The sequence below is a fragment of the Hordeum vulgare genome, chromosome 3H, assembly GCF_904849725.1.
Source record: "Hordeum vulgare subsp. vulgare chromosome 3H, MorexV3_pseudomolecules_assembly, whole genome shotgun sequence".
Lineage (NCBI taxonomy): Eukaryota > Viridiplantae > Streptophyta > Magnoliopsida > Poales > Poaceae > Hordeum > Hordeum vulgare.
The window spans coordinates 613,255,660-613,278,126 of NC_058520.1; the positions used below are offsets into that span (position 1 = coordinate 613,255,660).

At 44.8% G+C, this 22,467-nt stretch overlaps 1 protein-coding gene across 1 annotated transcript; it reads right to left on the reverse strand.

Moving 5' to 3' along the window:
• Window positions 1–15,368: 15,368 nt before the first annotated feature.
• Window positions 15,369–16,125, reverse strand: LOC123441127 (uncharacterized protein OsI_031781-like). Its single transcript, XM_045117641.1, has one exon. It carries the CDS (start codon window positions 16,043–16,045, stop codon window positions 15,662–15,664), a length of 384 nt encoding a protein of 127 aa, XP_044973576.1. The 5' UTR covers window positions 16,046–16,125; the 3' UTR covers window positions 15,369–15,661.
• Window positions 16,126–22,467: the final 6,342 nt, after the last annotated feature.

Here is a 22,467-nt window from a genome sequence, read left to right on the forward strand (position 1 = left end):
AAGGACCTTCCTAGGTAGATACCAGCAACGAGAGAGGGGTGAGAGCATCTTCATACCTTTGAAGATCGCTAAGCGGAAGCGTTGCTAGAACGCGGTTGATGGAGTCGTACTCGATGCGATCGGAATCGCGGCGTGATTCCGATCTAATGGCGAACCACGGCACCTCCGCGTTCAACACACGTGCAGCCCGGTGACGTCTCCCGTGCCTTGAACCAGCAAGGAGGAAGGAGAGGTTGGGAAAGATCTCCGGCAGCATGATGGCGTGGTGTCAATGGAGAGACGAGGTGGGAGAGCGGGCGGCGGCCAGGAGGGGAGGAGGGGGTGGCGCACCCCTTGGTGGGCCTTAGGCCCACCTGCGCTAGGGTTTGCCCCCTTTTCCCTCTCCCCTGCACCTTGGGCCTTGGTGGGAGGCGCACCAGCCCACTTTGGGCTTGTTCCCTTCCACCTTTTGGACCATGCTACCTCTTGGGGATGGTGGCCCCTCCCAGTGGACCCCCGAAACCATTTCCGGTGGTCCCGGTACGCTACCGGTGACGCCCGAAACATTTCCGACGTCCAAACCCATCCATCATATATATCAATATTTACCTCCGGACCATTCCGGAGCTCCTCGTGATGTCCGGGATCTCCTCCGGGACGTCAAACAACTTTCGGTAACCTCGTACAACAATTCCCTATAACCCTAGCGTCATCGAACCTTCAGTGTGTAGACCCTACGGGTTCGAGGGACATGCAGACATGACCGAGACATCTCTCCGGCCAATAACCATCAGCGGGGTCTGGATACCCATGGTGGCTCCCACTTGCTCCACGATGATCTCATCGGATGAACCACGATGTCAAGGATTCAATTAATCCCGTATACGATTTCCTTTGTCTATCGGTATAGAACTTGCTCGAGATTTGATCGTCACTATCTCCATACCTTGTTCAATCTCATTACCGGCAAGTCTCTTTACTCGTTCCGTAGCACATCATCCCGTGACTAACTCCTTAGTCACATTGAGCTCATTGTGATTATGTTCTACCGAGTGGGCCCAGAGATACCTCTCCGTCACACGGAGTGACAAATCCCGATCTTGATTTTCACCAACCTAACAGATACTTTCGGAGGTACCCGTAGTGCACCTTTATAGTCACCCAGTTACGTTGTGACGTTTGATACACCCAAAGCACTCCTACGGTATCCGGGAGCTGCATAATTTCACGGTCGAAGGAAAAGATACTTTGACATTATAAAAGCTTTAGCGTACGAACAAGATGATCTAGCGCTATGCTTAGGATTGGGTCTTGTCCATCACATCATTCTCCCAATGATGTGATCCCGTTATCAATGACATCCAATGTCCATGATCAGGAAACCATGATCATCTAGTGATCAACGAGCTAGCCAACTAGAAGCTTGCTAGGGACACATTGTGATCTATTTATTCACACATGTATTACTGTTTCCCGTTAATACAATTATAGCATGAACAATAGATGATTATCATGAACAAGGAAATATGATAATAACCACTTTATTGCCTCTAGGGCATATTTCCAACAGTATATACTCCCTTTGTTTAATAACTAGCTGAATGCCCGTGCGTTGTCACGGAACTATAAATTAATTATCTCTCTCATTGTTGTTCACCTTAGAATACGATCCAACCTTGAATGTTTTCACGTCGTCATCATCGAACACAGTCTCAACCCCTTGCCCCCTATTGTTACCGGTCAATCGGAGGGTTGTCATCTCGTCGCCCTAGCAACCCCTCCATTAAAAGAACTTACCTCATGAATTTTTTTACCTTCTTCTCCTATATAATGTATTAATAAAATAAATTACACTCATACTTGAATTGTAGATGAAAATATATTATCATAATGATTCAACAAAAATATATCGTCATGATTTTGATTAGATCTCGTACTCGAGGGATATTGCCATATTGGCCAACAATAAAATGACCGCATATTATCACATAATAATATTTAGGCATAGAAATAGTTAGATACATATGTGCTATGACACTAGTAGAAAACAGGGCTATCGTTCGGCCCTGGCCAGCCCATTAGTCCCGGTTCTTCAAGAACCGGGACCAATGGGGGGTATTAGACCCGGTTCGTGAGCCCAGGGGGCCGGCCGGGGCCTCGTGGGCATTGGTCCCGGTTCATGTAGAACCAGTTGTCCCGGTTCGAGCCACGAACCGGGACCAATGGTCCTCGCTGCTGTCCCACAACCATTGGTCCTGGTTCGTGGCATGAACCGGGACAGAAGGGGTGGCTTTAGTCCTGGTTCATGCCACGAACCGGGACAAATAACTTGCCTATATATACCCGCTGCCGCGGTAGAGCACTGTGGTTTTTTCAATCCGGCGAGGAGAGGGCATTTGGGTGCTCTAGTTCACCTCCTATGCACATGAGGTGTTCGATGAAATGCCCGAGCCACACTAGTTAAGCTTTCTCCTCTCGAAGCTCGACCTAGGAGCTCCATTTTTTTCGAGATTTGTCTAGATTTAGGGGTCCGTCACGCCCCGTCCTCGTTTTCACCACCGTTGATCGCCCGCGCCGATCTCGTCGCCGGCACCACCGTGGTGAGCCTCTTGTTCTTATCTTCTTTATGATACTTGTCTGAGTTTCTTACTTTAGATAGATATTTGTCTGATTTTCTTAATTTTGACACACATAATTATATGTAATGCACGCAGATGAACCGGCAATGGATGTATGGTGACAGACACACCTCTGAGTACATTAAGGGCGTGCATATTTTTCTCGAAGTGGCTGAGGCAAACAAGCAGAATGGTTTTATGTGTTGTCCATGCAGTAAATGTGGGAATACGAAGCCTTACTCTGACCGGAAAATCCTTCACACCCACCTGCTTTACAAGGGTTTCATGCCACACTATAATGTGTGTACGAGGCACGGAGAAATAGGGGTTATGATTGAAGACGGCGAAGAAGAAGAGGACGATGACAACTATGTGCCCCCTGAATATGGTGATGCTGCAACGGGGGGAGCTGCTGAAGATCAAGAGGAACCAGACGATGTGCCCGATGATGCTGCAACGGGGGAAGCTGCTGAAGATCAAGAGAAACCAGACGATGTGCCCGATGATGATCTCCGTCGGGTCATTGTCGATGCAAGGACGCAATGCGAAAGTCAAAAGGAGAAGCTGAAGTTCGATCGCATGTTAGAGGATCACAAAAAAAGATGTACCCCAATTGTGAAGATGGCAACACAAAGCTGGGTACCGTACTGGAATTACTGCAGTGGAAGGCAGAGAATGTTGTTCCTGACAAAGGATTTGAGAAGCTACTGAAAATATTGAAGAAGAAGCTTCCAAAGGATAATGAATTGCCTGACAGTACTTACGCAACAAAGAAGGTCATATGCCCTCTAGGATTGGAGGTGCATAAGATACATGCATGCCCTAATGACTGCATCCTCAACCGCGGTGTGTACAAGGATTTGAACACATGCCCGGTATGCGGTGCATTGCGGTATAAGATCATACGAAATGACCCTGGTGATGTTGACGGCGAGCCCCACAGGAAGAGAGTTCCTACAAAGGTGATGTGGTATGCTCCTATAATACCACGGTTGAAATGACTGTTCAGAAACAAAGAGCATGCCAAGTTGATGCGATGGCACAGTGAGGACCGTAAGAAAGACGAGAAGTTGAGAGCACCCGCTGACAGGTCGCAGTGGAGAAAAATCGAGAGAGAGTACTGAGCTGAGTTTGCACGTGACCCAAGGAACGTATGGTTTGGTTTAAGCGCGGATGGCATTAATCCTTTCGAGGAGCAGAGCAGCAATCACAGCACCTGGCCCGTGACTCTATGTATGTATAACCTTCCTCCTTGGATGTGCATGAAGCGGAAGTTCATTATGATGTCAGTTCTCATACAAGGCCCTAAGCAACCCGGCAACGACATTGATGTGTACCTAAGGCCATTAGTTGAAAAACTTTTACAGCTGTGGAATGGAAACGGTGTACGTGCGTGGGATGAGCACAAACAGGAGGAATTTAACCTGCACGCGTTGCTGTTTGTAACCATCAACGATTGGCCCGCTCTCAGTAACCTTTCAGGACAGACAAACAAGGGATACCACGCATGCACGCACTGTTTAGCTGACACCGAAAGTATATACCTGGGAAGCTGTAGGAAGAATGTGTACCTGGGCCATTGTCGATTTCTTCCGACCAACCATCAATGTCGAAAGAAAGGCAAGCATTTCAAAGGCGAGGCAGATCACCGGAAGAAGCTCGCCATGCGTACCGGTGATCACGTACTAGCTATGGTCAATGATTTACACGTAATCTTTGGAAAGGGTCCCGGCGGACTAGCTGTTCTGAGTGACGATGGGGGACACGCACCCATGTGGAAGAAGAAATCTATATTTTGGGACCTACCCTACTCGAAAGACCTAGAGGTCCGCTCTTCGATAGACATGATGCACGTGACGAAGAACCTTTGCGTCAACCTGCTAGGCTTCTTGGGCGTGTATGGGAAGACAAAAGATACAGCTGAGGCACGGGAGGACCTGCAACGTTTGCACGAAAAAGACGGCATGCCTCCAAAGCAGTATGAAGGTCCTGCCAGCTACGCTCTTACCAAAGAAGAGAAGGAAATCTTCTTTGAATGCCTGCTTAGTATAAAGGTCCCGACTGGCTTCTCGTCGAATATAAAGGGAATAATAAATATGGAAGAGAAAAAGTTTCAGAACCTAAAGTCTCATGACTGCCACGTGATTATGACGCAACTGCTTCCGGTTGCATTGAGGGGGCTTCTACCGGAAAACGTCCGATTAGCCATTGTGAAGCTATGTGCATTCCTCAATGCAATCTCTCAGAAGGTGATCGATCCAGAAATCATACCAAGGCTAAGGAGTGATGTGGTGCAATGTCTTGTCAGTTTCGAGCTGGTGTTCCCACCATCCTTCTTCAATATCATGACGCACGTCCATGTTCATCTAGTTGACGAGATTGTCATTCTGGGCCCGGTATTTCTACACAATATGTACCCCTTTGAGAGGTTCATGGGAGTCCTAAAGAAATATGTCCGTAACCGCGCTAGGCCAGAAGGAAGCATCTCCATGGGCCATCAAACAGAGGATGTCATTGGGTTTTGTGTTGACTCCATTCCTGACCTTAAGAATATAGGTCTCCCTAAATCGCGGTATGAGGGGAGACTGACTGGAAAAGGCACGCTTGGAGGGGAGACAATAATATGCAGGGACGGATATTCTTGGTCTGAAGCACACTGCATAGTTCTACAGAACTCTACCTTGGTGACCCCTTATGTCGATTAACACAAGAACAGTCTGCGCTCCAAACACCCGGAGCAGTGCGACTACTGGATTACATGTGAACACATCAGGACTTTCAGCAGTTGGTTGGAAACACGTCTCAGAGATGAAAACACTGTTTGTGATGAGTTGTACTCGTTGTCCAGGGGACCATCTTCGACTGTTACGATTTGAAAAGGATACGAGATAAATGGGAATACATTTTACACGATCACCCAAGATCAAAAGAGCACCAACCAAAACAGCGGTGTTCGCTTTGATGCAACCACCGGGAGGGGAAAGGACACATATTATGGTTACATAGTGGACATATGGGAACTTGACTACGGAGTAGATTTTAAGGTCCCTTTGTTTAAGTGCAAATGGGTCAATCTGTCAGGAGCGGGGTACAGGTAGACCCACAGTACGGAATGACAACAGTGGATCTGAACAATCTTGGGTACACTGACAAACCGTTCGTCCTAGCCAATGATGTGGCACAGGTTATCTATGTGAAGGACATGTCTACCAAACCGAGAAAAAGAAAAAATAAGGAAGCGGATACATCATACGATGAGCCAAAGCGCCACATAGTTCTTTCAGGAAAAAGGGACATCGTGGGAGTGGAGGGCAAGACAGACATGTCCGAAGATTATGAAAAGTTTCATGAAATTCCTCCCTTCAAAGTCAAGGCTGGCCCAAGCATCCTGACACATGATGAAGATTATCCATGGTTACGGCGCAATAAGGAAAGGACACAAGCGAAGAAAAAGTGAAGGCTTTCTCCACAACTATTATGATGATACCATGCCAACTTTCAATCTTTTTGTAGTTCATTTGAAATGCATGTCGTAACAGACACGTGAGCACTGCGCTTCTCCCTTCATCGTCTCTACACTCAGGGCTTATAAACCGCTGCGAGTGCCTCTCGCTTGGCGAGGTGGGACTAAAAAACAGCTGCAGAAAGAATCAACTAAAAAACTCTTTTACCGGTTCATGCCACGAACCGGTACTAAAAGGTGCTCGTGGGGCCCAGCCTTAAAACCTGTACCAAATAAAATGCCTTTGTACCAAATAAAAGCAAAAAGAATTATCATAGAAGAAAATAAATAAGTAATTAGAATTTTGTTACAAACTTTAATAGCAAAAAGAATTATCGTAAAAGAAAATAAATAAGTAATTAGAAACAAAAAAGAAAGCAAAAAAAACTGGGAAAATTTAAATAAAGGAATCAACTAAAAAGATTTTATAAACATCTAGTATTATTGAAACTAAAATTATATAGAATTTTGTTACAAACTTTAATAGCAAAAAGAATTATCATAGAAGAAAATAAATAAGTAATTAGAAACAATATAAAATAAAAAAATAAGTATTTTGTTGTAAGTAGAAACAAAACAAAATAAGCTAACTAGCACTTTGAATTTAAGTAGAAACAAATCAAAAAACAAAACAAAAATAACGGAAAAAAAATATTAAAAAATAGATGCGAATTTAGAGAGAAATTCAACCTAAATTCAAAGTGCTAGTTAGCTAGTTAACCTAACTAGCTCTTTGAATTTAAAGTGCTAGTTAGCTAGTTAGCCTAACTAGCTCTTTGAATTTAGGTTGAATTTTGTCTCTAAATTCGTATCGCTCGACATTGCAGTCGCGGCGGAGCTTATAAACAGGCTCGGGAGCCCTTCGCTTGGCGAGGTGGGACTAAACATCCAACCGCACCGCGGCTGTGGCACGCACATGCCTTTAGTCCCGGTTGGTGGCTCCAACCGAGACTAATGCCCCTTTTTTGTCCCGGTTGGTGGCACCAGCCGGGACCAAAGGTCTTTGTTTCCTGCCCTTTGGGCTGCCGAAAAGAGGCATTTGGTCCCGGTTGGTGGTACCAACCGGGACCAATGCAACCCTTTAATCCCGGTTGGTGCCACTAACCGGGACCAATGCTTCTGCTATATAAGCTAACACTTTGGAAAATTTTAGATTTCACGGCGCCGCGAGCTCATCCACGCGCGACGACGCCGCGAGCTAATCCACGGCGCCGCCAGGCTGCCCCGTCGCCCGTCGCCCTCCGCCCCCCAAGCCCACGCCAACGCCCGTCGTCGTCGCCCTCCGCCGCCCCCGAGCCGTCGCCAGTCACCGTCGCCCTCGCCCTCCGCCCCCCGCCGCCGTCGCCCTCGTCGCCCCGGCCGCCCCCAATGTGAGCCGCCGCCGCCATGGCTCTGTTTATTTTTTTTTGATTTATTGTTTTTAATTTTTGATTTGTAACATTTGATTTCTATATAAATAGTTGTAAAATGCTCATTCCTATATAGGAGTGCATATAAATAACATAATGGAATGAAAATTCTTATGTATGTTTGCATGTTATGATGATTGATGAGTCTTTTTTTTCTTGCATGTATGTATAATAATGAAGTGTATGTTTTCATCTTGATAGACATATCATTTCTGAAATAATGATATGACATGTTTCCATTTTTGAGATAAATAGTTAGTAAAGGCTAACTATTTGATATAGAATATGCGTTTAACAAACTTCGAGAGCTCTTTTGAGTTCTTGTTTCAATAAGATTTTCTTAATTTTTATTGATTAAAAGAAGTATAACTTGATTTCAGTCTACATATTCAAACAATTCGTATTTTTCTCTCAACTGTACTTTAATAAACAACATATGCACTTATAAAAAGAAAACAAAAGTTGCATTTTTTTAACACAATACAATTGCAGATGCTTACATACACGCATATAGACTCAAGACACATAGTTTCTGCTTCCGTGATCATTTGAGCTCCGTAACCAGTAAATTTAAACAAAATTGAAATAAATTTAAACCAACATTGATAAAAAACTTAACTGCGTGCAAAAATTTGGCATGAAATAACATTCCTATAAGGTATGAAAAAATAAAATCGATACGCTGAAAAGCCTTTTCAGAAAAAGCTTTTCAATCTGAAAAGCCTTTTCAACGTATTGATTTTGTTTTTTTCCATGCCTTATAGAAATGTTATTTCATGCCGAATTTTTACACACACTTAAAACTTTTGTTAATATAGTTGAACTAGTTGATTTAATAAAACTACTTTATTTTACTATATATAGAAGTAGTTTATTTTTAGCAAGAAAATTAATAGAACTAGTTTATTTTTTTAGTTCATTTTACGATGCCTATATCGCATCCTCGTCGTCGACTCGACGGAGGACATCTGCTTGATCAGAAGGGCCATGTCCGGGACTGGGCTCCGCCCAGCTGGTATTGGGAGGTGGTACCTTCCGGGGGACGTAGGTTGGTGAGGAGGCAACCCGTTGTTGACCCGATCCTTGTTTGGTGGCGGTCGCGTGGGCCAGTGACGGTGCCGAGGCTTCCGGACACCGCGGAGGTGGTACGGCACCGTGTCAGGGAGGAGGACGAGCACGTCCGTCGCTACATGGTTGCATTGGAGGGCAGGTTCGACAATACCTGGCATGTTCTTCAGGGATCTCACTGGAGCTATGATATCCTGTGATGGTTCCTTCTCTTTGGGTGTCCACTGCCTGCGACGATACCCGTCGTGCGCTACGGTTCTAGCTGTATTAATGATGCTTTATGTATGATAGTATTCGAGGAGTATTAATTAGTGATAATATTCGACGATGTAATAACACAAGAGATCGATGTTGCTTATAATTGAATGCATGCTAATTTGAATACTACTTTATTTTACGATTTGTTTTTGCTTATTGAATGTTCAAATTGGAAAAGTACTCCTACTTTGAATGCTAAAATTAGAGAGCACTATGCAGAAATCTAGGAGCCCCATCCATCGTCCACGCCGTCGTCCCCGTCACCGACCCCCCCCCCCTCCGACCTCGAGTCAGGGTCTATATTGTTTTATGCTATTTTACCTTAAATAAGGTATTTAATTAGGTCCTCCCTAATACTAATGATCATGTTGCTGTAAATGTTGTATGACAATGTTGTAAAGGATAGTAATTGGTCTCTTATGCTGCTTTCCAGAGATGGAGTTCTGCACGATTATACTTGAGAAATCCTCCAGGCTGGTGCTGCCGAACAATTTTGTGAAGATGTTGGACGACCATCGGCCACATAACATGAAGCCAAGGCAGGCCGGCAACGGGCTTCGCAAGCTGTGGGACGTGGAGGTGGTGTTCGACGTCGATGGCCGCATGTACCTAGATCGTGGCTGGAAGCAGTTCGTCCGTGCCTACGACATGCGGACACAACAAGCAAGCAGCAGCACATGCTACAACCTTGGTACTTCCTTGTCTTCATGTACGACGGCAACGCCACGTTCGTCGTGAAGGTGTTCGACACGACTATGTGTCGGAAGCGCTACCAGGACGACGACGATGTCGGTACGCTCTGTCTCTTCCTCCTCTCCATTAGGCTATCTCTCACACCCATTTTTAAAAAAACTTTTTTGCATTTGACAAGGCAATGGGAGCAGGAGCAGCGAGTACTGCGACAGGTGCTATGTCTACGGCAGCAGCGACTCTGGCAGCAAAAGTAGCAGCGACTCTGGCGACAGCAAAAGTAGCAGCGACGATGGCCTCGCGATGGATGTCCCACAGCTGGGCGACAGGGTCATGCCAATTCTGGTAGAGGAGTACATCCCACAGCCTGGCCTGGGGCTTCGCCGCTCTAAGCGCATCAAGATGATGAAGGAGAAGGTGAAGAAGCAGGAGTGAATATCTTAAGAACCTGATGGCTTTAATCTTTATAGTATAAACCTTTTAAGTACGATAGTGTTGAACTGCTACTGCACTTTTAAGTATGATGGTGGTGTGCCTGATGAAATTTTGTGCATGCTCATGGATGCTCCTTGTTATTATGATGTATGATGATGCATGATTAGTAGGACTTGTTATTATATATGATGATGTATGATGCGAGCATGAAGAGTTATTATATATTAGCGGGTGAAATGAACATAGCAGTAGCGTTGGTAAACCAAGCACGAAGATAAGAGAGGACACTTCTCTCTATTAGCTAGCTAATAACAACCTAAATTAACCCCCAAAACCCCTAAACCAGCCACTTTCAAAAAAAAAACCTCAGCTGCAGCCAGCTTCTGACGCGTGGATGCCTTTTGGTCCCGGTTTATGTCACCAACCGGGACCAAAGGCCCCTCTGCCTGGGCTGCCCGCAGCGGCCACGTGGATGCCCATCTGTCCCGGTTCGTGTAAGAACCGGGACTAAAGGGGGAGGCATTAGTAACGACCTATTAGTCCCGGTTCAAGAACCGGGACTAATGGCCCTTACAAACCGGGACAAATGCCCTGTTTCCTACTAGTGTGAAGCATCAAAAAATATAACAGACCATCTTCCATGCTTTCCTGCTCTTCATTCATGCATTGTGTCTCCTTCTTCCTTCCTCTATATTTTCTCCGCCTTCGGCCATGCTTATGCTCTTTTTTAGTTTATGCCTCCTCGGATCCTATTGTATGAAACAATGTATAAAACAAGACATTAAGCACACCATTTAAATTAAAGCAAAGCAAAGGTGCATGCAGCAATGACGCCCTTTGGGTGCATGTATCCAGCAAAGCAAAGGTACCTGCAAGCGACATATACAATCGTCAATGGAGGTGAAATTGAGTCGCCTTGTTCTTCAAGAAGACAGGGCTAACCTTTTTCTACAATGTTATAGTACTAATCCTTATCTCTTTAGTTTTGCAATAGTGAGATCCTCCTGAACCTTTAGGAATTCAGACCTGTGTAACAAGCATGATAGTTATAGGAGAAAACATAACATGGACAGAAGAAATAAGAGTATATTGTTTTCTCTATCGCTGAGTATTCAAGTACAAGTAGACATTATATTTCTCATTCCTGCAAATAATCTTTAAACCTGAAAATGAATATAATTAGTTAATTACATGTATGAACTATGAAAAAATTAAAATTACAAGAACAATACATCCCGCACACAACAAGCAAGCAGCAGCACATGCTACAACCTTCTCAACCTTGATTTACCGGCTGAACCCATGTGTATGTTGCCCAATCCTATATCCATTAACAAAGGCCTCCTCTATCTGAAAAAACATAGGCCAACAAAAAATATTCATTTTTTGTTGCCCACAAAAAATGGATGAATATTTTTTTTACAATGAGCACCTTGTATTGTATACACAAAATGAACCAATATGTACAATCCATTGGCCGTCGTCAACCAAGCTACTATACAACACCGATGACACTGCAACTTCTGGTCTCCAATGATCCACCTTGGCAGCTGACTTTGATCATCGGCGAGGCCCCTACACAACAGGATGATGCGAATTAACGTCTTTATTTAGTGTTTCCCCGGCTATTCAGCCATTACTTGCATCTCAGGTTCTTTGTACCCTTTTTTAGTGCCATGCACACTGAGGTTTCTGGCATGACCGAATCTTTTGAGAATATCGCTTATTACGTTAATTTCTTCATCTTGATGTACTCAATCCATTCAAATTCCATAATTCCAATGCTGTCTCTTGTGATCCAAAGTATTCGTGCCTCCACCCTTCAATGCTAAGGACATAAACAGGTGAGCCTGCATGTTTTAAATAGTCACATCAGGGTAAGTTCAGCCGAATGCTTATACCTGAAAAAATTGCTAATAATGTTTATAAGCACCATATTGTTTCCATATTGATCACATAGAAGTGGTCCACTTTACCAGCCATTATCTGCATCTGAACCATCATCTGAATGTGGCGTGACACAATTCTGGTTATTCTTGTTGTCCAGACTGCACCACTGAAGTGTTGTGCGTATGTCCTGACCTTTAGGTACCTTGCAGGAACTGGAGGCTCACCTTGGATGTCTGGGTCAGAGCATTCGAGTTGGAGGCCTTCGGATTTCGTCTACCATCGCCGACGGAGGCTATATTCAGACTGTGACGAAGGGATGGTCGCTGCCTCACCGGAGAGATGGCTGGATTCAGTGAGATTGTAGAGGGCGGCTCTGGATCCAGAGTTGGTGTTCAGGCGGCCGAGCGCGTCTCTGTGCCTTATCTTCCTCTCATTGAGATGAGGACAGTGATAAGAGGAGGCCATTTGCCCGACATCCTCTTCCACATGCTAAGGACAAGACCGGACAACGTCGGCGCACTGGCTCGTCATTGGCGACAAACCGACGAAGGTCGCGTACCCAACATCAGCATATATAAGCCACAAGCAAAGGGGCGGTGCGTCACCGATGATGAGATGGTGGTGGTTTCCGGTTTCCACGACACCCTAGAATGTTGCAGAGACGTGCATGGAGAGTCAATTTGCGGTGGTTGCCGGCCTGCGGCGACATGCATGACAATGAAAGATCTGAATGTGCAAGTATATATAAGCATTAAGGAAGCTACTTACTAATTAATTTATAGTTGTTGCATTGTACAACCTACACACAGAAAGCAAAGGCCAAGATAGAAAGCTCATTGTTCTAAATCATATATATGCTGATTAGCATCACCGCTAAGCAAATCACAAGAATTCATTAAACACTAATAGATAAGGAAAGGAAAGGAAAGGCCATTCAAATGCAAGACCGACAAAAAATCAGGCAAGATCCACAAGAGGACTAAGACTTAGCAGCAGGAAGAAGAAACTGGAGAAAAAGAAGGCATTGATTTCATTGAATAGCTTACAGGAAAATATGGGAAGAGCCATTTCACCCTAGCGTTGAAGGCAAGTACCATAGTTTTAAATAGCGGGCTACGGTAAATAGCGACGAGCCTCTAAATCAGCTATAGCGGAGCTATACCGGGCTATAGCGGCATATTTGTACATGATACCATTTAACGACACCTTGCTGAAAAGGCTATAGCGGGGCTATAGCGGGCTATTTAAAACTATGGCAAGTAGTCGTGGAAAGGGGGATTGCAGCAGAGAGAACCACTCGGGGAGGTCGATGGTGATCAAGGCCATGGCGGGAGCGACGTACGATGCGGGAAAACGACAGCGTGGGGAGAGGGGGAGCCAGCGTTGCTGCATCCTCTGCTTGGGATTGGGAACCGAATTGTCTCACAGGATACATTACATGCACTCTCGGACCATCCTATTTCGCCTCCTGCATCGATCTCCTCTGCTCTGCTCTGCCTGCAGCACCAGCCAGCCCTTGTGCGGCCAGGTATGCTCCCCCGACGACCCCCACCTCCGGCTTGCCTTGCGCCTCCTCACCCCCTCATCCAACTCCCACCTCTGCTCCCAGGGTATCCTTATCCTCCCATCGTCGACGGTCAAGGAAACATAGGCAGCAGAGCAGCGCTGCAAAGGACGGGCCGAGGTCTCGAGGGGGTCCATTCCTCAGCTCATCCCATCTAGGTGCGGCCGCTGCACTGTGTCCACTGTTGCCGTTGACGACAAGGAGGAAGAGGCTGGTGGAGGAAGCGGCATTTGGATCACCGTTCTTAGTCCTTGTGCCACACATGGATGCAGAGTCAATCTGCGGTTGCGACATGGAGGGGAGATCCGCGGCTACGGATGTTAGTTGGAAAAAGAAGTACGGGATCAGTGGGAGAGACAGATCGATCGTGGGACGTGAGGAGAGGTAATATCTATACGGGGAATGGGAGACGCGAGTAGAGAGGAAGACATTGTGATTTTTTGGGTCTTTACGAGGGCTCGGAATGTGGATTTTTTCCTAGCGATTTTCGCGGTACAGGATCTCTTGAGGAAAAGAGGGGAGGAGATCGAACCATCACGACGTTCGATTCTCCTTTAATAATAAGTAGAGAAGATACTTGTAACTGAGAAATTTATACTAGTATTTTCCAACAATAAATATTTAGATAGAAAGTATAATTCAATACGTGGTCATCATTGTACATGTTGTGATTAGCGACATGGTCGGAATATTTTATTCACAAAAGGGTGGCTTAAGTGAATATGCAGGTTTGCTGTACAGGTTAGCTGGGCGATTAATAACGCGAATTGTTATATATGATAACAAAAGTGTTACACGTACGTCCAACGTGGTTTTACAGGCTTCTTCATATCCAACTAAACATTGCCCTTCCTTAATTTTCAGGTGGATGAGGCCCCTCACTCCCCTTAGTCCAATCACAAATTGATAGCTTGAACTCTTATATACATGGTAAGATGGCCAGATTTTAGTCGGTTTAGCTTTGAAAAAATTCTTTTCGTATACGCAAGCCCAGCATGCTAATATATATGTAAGGTCGTGGCCGATTGAGAAACACTAGTCAATATCAATATATTCATATAAATACTCTGCTTTTGTCTACGTTTGTTTCTTGTGTGTTATCTTGCCGAGCCCTAGAAGCCTCAGGGTTTGCTTTGCTTGATCTTTACCGTTTTGTGCTGGAAAACGGTCTTCTCTTCTTCACAAAAGCGAGAAAATCTTTGCTGCTTTGGTTGTAAAGCAATCGTTTGTCGTCACGAAAACATGATGATTATCGTGGTGTCGTGCTGCAATTTGGCATAGCAGCATCTGGATGGCTTGGATCTGTTCATGACACACATGTATGAAGAGATGGTGTAGTTCGTTATGATCGTTTTCTACCCCTCTCCACACAAACACAAGGTAATCTCTTGTGTGTCTGTATTTTCTTATGTACATGATGGTATGTTGTAAATTTCTAATGTCTTTTGGTGTCTTACTATAGATAAATATTACCCTGTGGACTTTGGATATCGAAACAGGGTTGGGTATCTAGCATCATACAAAGGGCAAAGACACCATGTAACAGAGTTTCAATAACACCCGCACATGGGCAGACATGAGACATTCAACCATCGTCATTCTTCCTTGTAAACATATCATTGAAAGATCATTTGGTGTCCTCAAGATGAAATGAAGAATTCTCAAAGGCATACCATGGTAAAAAAAACGGAGACCCAAAAGATATTTGTCGTTGCATGCATGTATCTCCACAACTTCATTCATGATAGCACGTTGCATGATGAACATTTTGACAAGTTTGACAATGATGTATATGTGCAACCAGCATTGTCATTTACAGGCGCCAACCCTCTACCACTAGAAGATGATGATACCATGGCCACAACACATGAGGCTATTGCTACTAATCTTGTGCCATGAGATTAGTCACTCTATTTGTAGTTAAATCTCTCTTATAGAGAAGGAAACTTGGAAACCTTCTTTATAGTAATATTTAGCAATCTGTGATATTGATAAATCGATTTTGTGCTCATATTCGATGATAAATTGTTTGAAACAACTAAGTGTTAGAAATTCAACACCCGGTTTCAGTCCCCGGACATTACAAACATTTCAACACATAATTTATCCATAATCTCATACCACAATCTCAGAAAAGAACTCAACGGCTGATTTTGGTTGATTATGTGGGAAGCTTCCCAGAAGCCGATTCTGGAGAATCAAAAGCTGAAAAGAACTGGGCCTATATACTCTATGAATGAGGTGCCACTTACGGAATTGGGTTAGCAGCCTTAGTAAAGGCATCATCCATTACCGTCAACTTCTCAGCAGGTGCGGCGTCAGTGACTAGCTGAGCAGCCGTCTTGTAGGCCTTGATATATGCACTTAATTTCTCCTTGTCTCCCTGGGCCATGTTCATCGTGGCCATAGCGACGAGTTCTTGGTTCACCACATCCGATTTTACTTCGAACACTTTGGATGGTGGGGAGGCTGCGATGACCCCGTCTAAGGCCGTCTTGATGATGGGTGTCAGCTCACCCAAGGCGGCCTCATCGGTCCTGTCGACGACGGCGCTTGACATGGGTAAGGATGCGGTTGCCACCATGGCGACGATAAGGATTAGTGCCGATGCAATGTTCTTTATTGGAGCCATTTCGCTTGCTTTCCTAACAAGTGGGTGAGAGGAATGATCCAACAAGATGTTGCTACTTTCAAGGAGATCGATGCTTGTGTCATACGTGGAGTCTTAATTAGGAAGGTGGTTGTTGTTTTAAATAGGGGATTTAGCGGAAGGTGGTCATTGCTTTAAATAGGAGATTTAGCACAAAGAGAGGGCGAGGCCATGAGAGCTTCGCGGACACCATCTCGTGGGCGAAAAATTGGTTGCACCCATGCATGTCTACCCTTATGAGCTACCGCTTACCCCACATGTTGACCAAGCACGCCACAAGTGGCCACCGGTCAGATGCCCTCTACAATACCTAGGAAGTAGGAGTACGATCTATCTAGCTAGGCACCCCAATTAGTAAAATGACCGGACTTGGATAGTGCAAATGGTTCAATCTATGAGAGGTTCATCATGCATCCCTTTGACTTCAACGCTAACCATACACGATTCACGCCGATAACAACTTGAAGCCAACCGTAACTCAACCGTACCCTAATCCAACATCACCAACCCATGAAAGCCCTAACACTACGTATGGATAACAATTTCTTCTCCATAAGCATAAGTAGTGCATCGATGGAGTCTTTAACTATTCCTATTTTTAATCTATCTCCATTCACAAATTACAATACTAATATTTTTCAAACGGTCAATGGATATCACTAGTGGGGACGGGGCCTTTAGCCCCGGCCCGTAAGGGGCTTTAGTCCCGGTTCACCAACCGGGACTAAAGGGGCGGGACTAAAGGCCTAACCTTTAGTCCCGGCCCTGTTCCAAACCGAGACTAAAGGTGCTCCACGTGGGCGCCTCGTAGCGCCCTCAGGGGCAGGCCCTTTAGTCCCGGTTCGTTACACGGACCGGGACTAAAGAGTTTCAGATTTTGTTTATTTTTGGGTTTTAGGGTTTTAGGGTTTAGGTGTTCGGGAGATTAACGTGATGCCTCGTTTGGTGTTCGGGAATTAGTTTTCATATAACTCTAAATAGAAATAATTATGCATATATATAAGATTAACTTATCTTACAAGCGAGCATATATATACAATTATATGGAGATCTGAATTATCGGGACTAGAGCCCGTCTATTCGATTACATGGATGAACATCAGTAATGGCCCCTAGCTACACTAAATCGTCCTTTGTCATCTATAGCTTCCGTCCTCAGAAAGGTCGCAAGCTCCTCTGCAACAGCAATCGCGCGTTGCTCTGGTAGGACCTTCTCCCTCATGGCCGTGTACTATATAAGAAGAGGAGATGAATATGAATATCAATCATGATAACGAAGAATGACGGGTAAAAATAGAGGTGTGAATGTTCATTGCTTACGTCGAATCTGTGATCCTTGTGCTCACACGTAAACGTGCGAATGGTCTCGCAAACATAGTATCCGCATAGATGCGTCCCCCGTGGCTGCTGGTCGCACTTTACGAGAATATAATATATATATATAATCAAAATAATAATCTAGCATCATAAATGTATTGAAAATAGAAGTATATCATACTACTACTTACCTGAGCCGCTCTAAAGGCCAGCTTCTGAGGCTCGATACCGGGAGTCACGCACTTGAACCGCTTCCAAACCCTGTCCGACAAGGATAATGATTTGCTAAGTTTTTCATTAATTGATATATCAGAAAATCATCGAAAGAGACCGATAGAGCGCAAGAATGATTGAAATTACCCTTGGAGCATGTCCTGCAGGCTTCAGAACTGTTCCAAGGGTCTCGATAATGGGTCGAAGGCATCAACTCTTCCCTTATCAATTTGAATGTCCAACAGAATCCAATGGAAGCTGCACATGTATATATATGTGTGTGTCAGTAACTTATCAGTTACACTTATAAGTGAATGGACACAACAGAGTAAAGACCTTCACCTGAAGTTGTATGGAAACAGTATGTGGTCACAGAAATTTTGATCTGTTAGAAACCTTAGAAGGTTTTCCTTCGTCTCCTTGGGTTTATCAGTTAGCGTCGCTATATGTATTTTATCTGGGTCAATAAACCCAATATTTAGGATGTTCTTACTTTTACAATCCAGAATCTTCATTCTGCATAATAGAGTACAAGTTATATATAGACAATGAATTGAAATAACTAAACAAGTTATATGTAGACAACGAATTGAAAAACTTACAGACAATAGCAACTCATAAGCGATTTGTCGAGGGCGTCGCCATTGTACATCTGGAAGAGTTCATCAAAGTCGATATGGATTTCTTTGGGGCGGCCGTAGTACTCCCGTGGGACACTCACCACGATCATCGTTCTCCCATTCTTTGATTCACTTAAGTACCATGTATGCAAGTAACGCATATTTGTTGGGAGATCATCTTTGCTGACCAAAGACGCTCCCATGACAAACTGTGGCTTAGGGGCTACGACAGCCTTGGATAACATGTCGTCTTGGGAAGCCAGAATGTCTTCAACCGGGATACCCCATTCATCCGCCCACTTCTTTGCTAATTCCAAATCTTGCCCCTCCACCGGAGGGGGGACATTCTCGGTTAACACCCTGAGGGGTGGGATCGACTGTTTGGCCTGTTGTCCAAGCTGAGGAACGTCTGATTTTTTCTTGCTTGTAGTTGGACTTGATTTGCTCCCACATGCACTTGCACGTGATCTGCTCTTTTTCGCTTCCTTCTGCAATGTGCTTGTATAGTCATCAGGCTTATGGTGTAAGTCATACTGTGATGGAAGGGTCGTGAAGTATTTTGCAAATGCTATTTGCTTCTCGGTGTATTCCGGGCGGGGCTCGGGTTCCTTCTTTTTCATCTGCGCATCATGATGTTCCTTTGCTATCCTGGCGTTTTCCTCGGGGGTACGATCATAAGGTCTGATAGGAAGATTAGCATGAGGTACCTTTGGGAGGGGAGACAGTTTGCACTTTGGGGGGCTCCGTCGCTTAGAAATCGTCGGCGGAGCGTTCTTGCTGGCACGCTTCCGCTTAGTATCCGGAGCGGGCGGCGGCGGAGACGGACGACCCAAGTCCAGCGGCGGTGATCGAGATGGACTCGTGTTGTGCTGGCCGACGTCATGTGGAGGGCTCGGAGGTAATGGAGGTGTAGGTGACCTGCGATGACTCGGAGGCGGTGTTGTCCTTGGGGCCGAGCCTGGAAGCTTGATGTAGTTCTTGTCCCATAGGATGACTCCACCCAGTAGTTCTCTGAGTGTCCTCTCATCTTCGGGTCCAGCTATGTCGAGCTCCATATCATGAAACCCCGCCATGATTTCATCCACCCCGAATTTAGTAAAGCCAGCTGGAATCTCACGGCCATGCCAGCGTGCATCAGGGCCAGAAGGTAAAGCTTGTCCGACGGCCACCTTCATGGATATGTTCTTGAATTTCTGATGGAGTTCACATGATGTTGACTCCTTGATTCCATCCACGGGGTAGCCGGGACCGCCCTCTATCATTCTTCGTGCATCGTTGGGCGGGGCCTCAGATTCAGCCACGCTGCTTTTCCGCTTAGATGGGGCGCCGGTAATATCAAATGCAGGATCTTCCTGGCGCGCTACTCCTCTAAGCTCATCAATCTGCTTCTGTTGCTCATTAATCCTGGCAAGCAACTGGTTGAACTTGTCATTCTCCTCATCATGCTGCCGCTTCTTTGCTCTCTCTCGGCTTCTGTAAGTGTCTTGGTCTCTGGCAAACCCAAGCCACCACGGGTAAGAAGGACCGAAGCCTCACGTTCGTCCTCCATGTTCGTCATTGCCGAGGACCAGTGTGAGCAAATCTTTCTCTCTATCTGCAGTGAACTTTCTTTTTCCCTCCTTAATTTCTTTCACTATCCTTTTCCAATTCTCCTTGGGTATCCTAAGACCGTCACTGCAGATGAGGTCCCCTTTTTCTTCGTCGTACGAACCACCATGCGCAAGGAACCAATTTCTTGCTCTCAATTCCCACTCATCACGGAGTGGTTCAGGTACGATGCCTTTAGCTAGCAGATCTTGCTCTTTCTTATCCCACTTTGGGATGGCAGTCTCATAGTCCCCTGGCCCCAGCTTGTGGTGATATTTCTTCTTGCCGGCATTTATCTTGTTCTTTTCTGATAATGCCTGGGCATCTTCTGACTCCTTGTACTCTTGAAATGCCTTCCAATGATTCGCCTGCTTGGCTAGATACCCCTCGAATACTGGCACTTTCTTTGTCTTCAGATAGTTTTTCCATAGCTTCTTCTTCCAGCTACGGAACAGTTCGGCCATCTTCTTTAGAGTCCACTGCTTGACTTTGGCCCTCAGTTTGTCTGCGACGTCTTCATTCTCACATTCTGGCAGGTTGAAATGTGACATGAGATCATTCCAAAGATTATCTTTGTACCTTTCGGCGACATAGTCACTATCGGCTGCCCCTTTGCGCTTGTTCCACTCCCGAACGCTGATCGGGACGTGATCCCTAACGAGAACTCCGCATTGCTTCTTGAATGTGTCAGCAGCATTCTTAGGAAGCTTGGGTTCGCCCGTAGGCAATATCACCTCAAAGGTGTAATGCGTCCGTGCATCCAACTTTCTAGTCGGGCCTCGTTTCGTAGCTTTGCTCGATGTGGAGGCCTAAGAGGGAGAAACATTCGTCAAATGAATGTATATGTATACAATATAGAGATATCTCCAATATTTTTCACATATTACAAGTGATTGTCGAACTTCATATGTATACCTCGCCGGACTTTATTGTTTCTTCACCTGCTTCTCCACCGGCTTCTCCATCAGTGGAGCTATCACCTTCTCCCTCATTGGACCTATCTCCTGCCCCATCGGCTTCATCTTCGTGTCGGTCGACCTCCATTCCATATCCGGAGGGGTTTAGATATGACGACGGAGATTCAGCTGGTTCAACGTCGGGGCTGTCTTTGATTATATCTTCGAGAAGTTCTTCCTCTTCGAGGTTCCTGATATGTGGATCCATAGTTCTGCAAAAAACGGACATTTGATTAACTAATAAACTAACAAACTATATAAGAGGGGTTGGAAACTTTGAAGTGTCGTTTTATATAGGAGGACCTTTAGTCCCGGGTCTTGGCTAGAACCTAAACTCTAAAATATGTCTAACGGATTCTCTTAACCTTTAAGAATTTAACAAAATGGCGACATTCTAGATGTGTAGAAAATGATCCTATTTTTCCTGATCTCATCTACCCTTCTATATGTCACATTATTCTATCAGGAACTCCGTTCCAAAACAACTTTAGTCCCGGGTCGTGGCTCCACCCGGGACTCCTAGATTTCTGCATAGTATTCAAAGTAGGAGTACTTTTCCAATTTGAGCATTCAATAAGCAAAACCAAATCGTAAAATAAAGTAGTATTCAAATTAGCATGCATTCAACTATAAGCAAATACATCATCTCTTTTGTCCGTACATCGTCGAATATTATCACTAATACTCCTCGAATACTATCATACATATAGCATCACTGATACATCTAGAACCGTAGCGCCCGACGGGTATCGTCGCGGGCGGTGGACACCCAAAGAGAAGGAACCATCACAGGATCATAGCTCCAGTGAGATCCCCGAAGAACCTGCCAGGTATGCTCGAACCTGCCCTCCAACGCAACCATGTAGCGACGTACGTGCTCATCCTCCTCGCTGACACGGTGACGTACCACCTCCGCGGTGTCCGGAAGCCTCGGCACCGTCACTGGCCCACGCGAACGCCACCAAACAAGGATCGGGTCAACAACGGACTGACTCCTCACCAACCTACGCCCCCCGGAAGGTAGCACCTCCCAATACCAGTCGGGCGAAGCCCAGTCCCGGACAGGGCCCCTCTAATCAAGCAGGTGTCCTCCGCCGAGTCGACGACGAGGATGCGGGATAGGCATCGTAAAATGAACTAAAAAATAAAGTAGTTCTATTAATTTTCTTGCTAAAAATAAACTATTAACACTTAAGCATATACAATAGCAAAATTAAACTATTAACACTTAAGCATATACAATAGCAAAATTAAGCAATAATCTAAGAAACACTATTAACACTTAAGCATATACACTATACAATAGCAAAATTAAATGACAAAAAAATATTTCTTCTTCTTGTAACCCTAACCTAGTTTTTCCTCTTTTTTTATTTCTCCTCTTCTTCTACTTCTTCTTCTACTTCTACATCTCCTCTTCTTCTACTACTTCTCCTCTTCTCTTCTTCTACTTCTCCTCTCCTCCTCTTCTAATTTTTTCTGTTCTTCTACTTCTCCTCTTCTTCTATTTTTCCTCTTCTTCTCCTCTCCTCCTCTTCTTATTCTCCTTTTTCTTCTTTTCTTCTCCTCCTCTTCTTATTTTACTTTTTCCTAATCTTATTTTCTTATTTTTGTTCATATTTCTTCTTCTTGTAACCCTAACCTAATTCTAAATATTACTAACCCTAATAATCTAGCACAAACCTAATAACAATAGGAATTAAATGACAAC